We start from the raw sequence: 3,874 nt of genomic DNA on the forward strand, positions 1-3,874 counted from the left end.
AAGCTCTTCTAACCTCTTAGTGTTGCGTGGTGCAGCACACGTGCAACACTTTTAAGTTCACAACAGTTTTTTTTTCTGCAGACTTTGTGCTCAAAAACCTCTTCCCCACACAATATTGGGTTTGGCTCTTCTAACCACTTTTAACCTCATCTTAAAAAAAGCACCCTACGCCCTAAACAAAAAAATGCCGCTCCAGCACCTTCTTCTTCGTTCGTTCTCCTTCTTCTTCTCGGCACCCTTCTCATCGATCCTGTTGAAGACCAACTCCAGCCACCGTTGCCCCTCCCTCGCCGGTCGTCGATGCTGCTGACATCGTCTTCAACATCACGTGCGATCTTTGCTGCCATCGTCAAAAACATCAGGTAAGTTTTTTCTCTGGTTTCTTATGCATTTGAGTACCGATTCTATGCATTTGAGTACCAATTTTTTTATTTGAGTACTGATTTTGTTGCTGAGATGTAAAGAATCTTTGCTAATATCTTTGTTGAATGTTGATTTATGATATAATTGTTCTTTAAACAAATTTTCTGCTCAAATTTATATTTAGGTTTATGAATTTTTGTGCTAAATTATTATGAATGTTGGGTAAAATCATAATCCTCGCTGAAATCATATACTTATATGCTGAAATCATATACTTATATGCAAGTTTATATGCTGAAATCATAAATCTCAAAAGCTTAAATCATAAATCTTTGTTGAATATGTTAAAGTATTTGCTGAAATGGTTTTTTTTAAACTTAATTACTGAATTGTTATCACTTGTATTTCTTGAATGGAGATCAAGTTTATGTTTATATGCAAGTTTGTGCTTAAATCGTTAAATATGCTAAACTTATTTGTTGATTGTGTTGTATAATCTTTGCTTATATGGTTTTTTTTGTTCATTCATGATGTGTTGTTGTTGAATATGCTAAACTTATTTGTTGATTATGTTGAAATATGATTAATCTTTGTAGTTAAAGTATGTATTCTATATTTTGTTTGTTATTAGCAATGGGAGATAAACATACATGGACCAATGAGCAAACAAAATGCTTATTGCAAACTTGTATTGAAGAAGTATAAACCGTGGGTAGAAAAGGTTTGAGTTTGCATAAACAATCATGGCACAAGTTAGGAACAACCATTAAAGAAAAGTATCGTGTGGATTTGAATCAACAACAATTAAAAAACGCCTATGATAACCTTAAAGCCAAATACACGGGATGGTTATACTTAAAAAACAAAAGTGGAAACCTTTACAATCCACAAACAAATACTTTTAACTTAACAAATGAGGAGTGAGTGGACTTTAAAAACGTATATATATATATATATATATATATATATGTATGTATATATATATATATATACACACACACACATATATTTATATGTATTTTGTTTATATAGTTGCCATTTATTCTTATATTACTTTTGTTACATTGATTGCGTTTAGGGACATTCGAAAGTTGCTTCTTTGAAAACCGTCTCATTATTGTTTCTAGAGCTTTGTGCATAACTCTTTGATGGAAACCGTGCATCTGGTAATCTCAGCTATGCAACATCCCAAACACCATCAGGACATGGATCATCTTCTTTCCATGTCGCACCACTACATCTTATGGACGCCCCTTCCATTAACATAGATGAGGATGATTTCTTTTCCCATCATACTAGTGAACATTTTACTCAACCGCCACCTTCTGCTGCTTCACCTTCTGCTGCTTCACCTTCTGCTGATTCACCTTCTGCTGCTTCACTTTCTGGTAACCCCAACAAAAGGGCTAAACACTCAACTCCTAGACCTCAAGCTTCTAGTGCCTCACCTGATCTACCTTCTTGTGCCTCACCTAAATCTTCTATTACTGTTGATGATTTAGCACTAGAGATGCAAAAAGCTCTACGCCATTTGACTCAAGGGCCAATAATTCCCTAATGTTTAGAGAAGCTTGAGTTGCCCGAGTTAGACCCACTAGACCCTTTACAATTTGTTGCGTATCACATTTTTGGAGGGACCATGAATATAAGAGAGATGTGAGTAAATTTGTCTAATGATCCACAAATATTAAGAGGATGGATCGAGATGACAGCTACAAGTTTAGGAGTTTTAAAGGATGGAAAGATTATTCATTAAGTTTATATGTTTGAGCTATTTAGGTTTTAATTGCATGTTTTGGAACTGTATGGTTATGTTTTTTGGTTATTTGCTACTTGAATGTTATTTGTAGTATTTGGTACTTGAATGTTATGTTATGTGGTACTTGAGATTTATGTTATGTTATTTGGTACTTGAAATTTATGTTATGTTTTTTTGGTACTTGAGATTTATGTTATGTTTTTTGGCACTTGAATCTTATGTTATGTTATGTTTTGTTGATTAAAGGTTTGTAATGGATCACGAGAAAAAGATATTACTCATAATTCTTATGTACTTGTATGTCCGCTACTTTTGGAAGAGGGGTGTCAAACGAGTGCGGGACAACGATTCGGAAATGACGGGACATGAATTTACGTTAGAGATACTTCACTGTAATCCTCTACAATGTCTTGAAGTGATACGCATGTCCCGTGAATCATTTGTACGACTATGTGCTAATTTTAGAGTAAACTACACGTTAAAGGATAACAAACATGTGTCGGTTGAGGAGAAGATGACTATGTTTTTGATGATGATCGGTCATAACCAACGTTGTGTGATTATCAAGCGGAGATTTGAACACTCAAAGCAAACAATTCATAAGTTTTTTTCATGAAGTGTTAGACAAAATTTTGTTTTTCGCACATGACATTATAGTACCAACTTCTTTTAATCTGAATCCAAACATTCCGGGACATAATAGGAGGCTACGGCGGGTGTTCAAGGGAGCAGTTTGTGCACTTGATGACACTTTGATACATGTTGTTGTCCCTGCAAACAAACGAGATTTATATAGAAGTAGGGGAAAAGACGATTGTTACCAAAACGTATTGGCAATATGTGACTTCAACATGATGTTTACGTTTGTTGTGGCTGGTTGGGAAGGGATAACACACGATTCTAGAACTTTATCAGAAGCATTAGCAAATACACACGCACCATTCCCACTTCCACCACTAGGTAAATTTATGGTTATTTAAATAGTTTTATCTTAGTTTGAAAAATAAACGACTTTTTTTTTTGTTTTTTTACAGATAAATATTATCTTTGTGATGTCGCCTATGCAAACATTCGAGGTTTTATGGCATCGTACCGTAATGTGAGGTATTGGCATGGAGATTTTCGTCGAAGACATGCATTAACGTATAAAGAAAAATTTAACCATGCACATGCAAAACTTCGGAATGTCATTGAGCGTGTTTTTGGTGTCTTGAAAACACAATTCCCTATATTGAAGAGGACGACACCATTCTCGTTGGTTACACAACGAGACATTACCCTAACATGTTTTGCGCTTCATAATTTTATAAGAAGAGAGGGACTACGTGATGAGTATTTTGCACGATATGATGAACCAAATGTATTGGTTCGGAATAACAATGTAGTCGTTGATAAATGATGAAGATGAGATTCCAACACATGGTACTGCAGCGGACCGTGAATATATGACCCAGTTACGGAATGAAATTGCCGATGCAAAATATGGAATGAGAATTATTAAAGTTTGGTTGTATAAATTTTATTTAAAAATGTTATTGTAAAACTAATTTGGTTGTTTGAATTTTATTTCAATGTTTTAAGACTACAATTATTAAAATTTTGGTATTAAAAAACTATTTTCGGTTTATTAAATTACTTTATTTTAAATATTTTAATATATGCATCAGTCTGCAGACGTTAAAAAAGCAAACATGCTTCTCATTACAGTCTGCAATACTTTGGTCCACCTTTTCTGTTGCAGAAGCTGCAGAG

At 34.3% G+C, this 3,874-nt stretch overlaps 2 protein-coding genes across 2 annotated transcripts; both read left to right on the forward strand.

The window, feature by feature from the left end:
- The first annotated feature begins 300 nt into the window (after positions 1-300).
- Positions 301-1,921, forward strand: LOC111880365 (uncharacterized). The gene is made up of 2 exons (XM_023876786.1): positions 301-362; positions 1,540-1,921. The coding sequence occupies exons 1-2, from the start codon at positions 301-303 to the stop codon at positions 1,919-1,921; spliced, it is 444 nt and encodes a 147-aa protein (XP_023732554.1).
- Positions 1,922-2,477: 556 nt separating this feature from the next.
- On the forward strand, positions 2,478-3,521 carry LOC111880364 (uncharacterized). Its single transcript, XM_023876785.1, has 3 exons — positions 2,478-2,661; positions 2,780-3,082; positions 3,157-3,521. The coding sequence occupies exons 1-3, from the start codon at positions 2,478-2,480 to the stop codon at positions 3,519-3,521; spliced, it is 852 nt and encodes a 283-aa protein (XP_023732553.1).
- Positions 3,522-3,874: the final 353 nt, after the last annotated feature.

This window comes from Lactuca sativa, chromosome 8 (assembly GCF_002870075.4).
Source record: "Lactuca sativa cultivar Salinas chromosome 8, Lsat_Salinas_v11, whole genome shotgun sequence".
Classification (NCBI taxonomy): domain Eukaryota; kingdom Viridiplantae; phylum Streptophyta; class Magnoliopsida; order Asterales; family Asteraceae; genus Lactuca; species Lactuca sativa.

Excerpts from the sequence above, each read along its gene's own strand:
- LOC111880365 (XM_023876786.1), top strand. The coding sequence starts at position 301 with ATGCTGCTGACATCGTCTTCAACATCACGTGCGATCTTTGCTGCCATC. Across the intron at positions 363-1,539 it reads GCCATCGTCAAAAACATCAG|CTATGCAACATCCCAAACAC; the intron begins GTAAGTTTTTTC and ends TGGTAATCTCAG.
- LOC111880364 (XM_023876785.1), top strand. The coding sequence starts at position 2,478 with ATGACGGGACATGAATTTACGTTAGAGATACTTCACTGTAATCCTCTA. Across the intron at positions 2,662-2,779 it reads TATGTTTTTGATGATGATCG|TACCAACTTCTTTTAATCTG; the intron begins GTCATAACCAAC and ends ATGACATTATAG. Across the intron at positions 3,083-3,156 it reads ATTCCCACTTCCACCACTAG|ATAAATATTATCTTTGTGAT; the intron begins GTAAATTTATGG and ends GTTTTTTTACAG.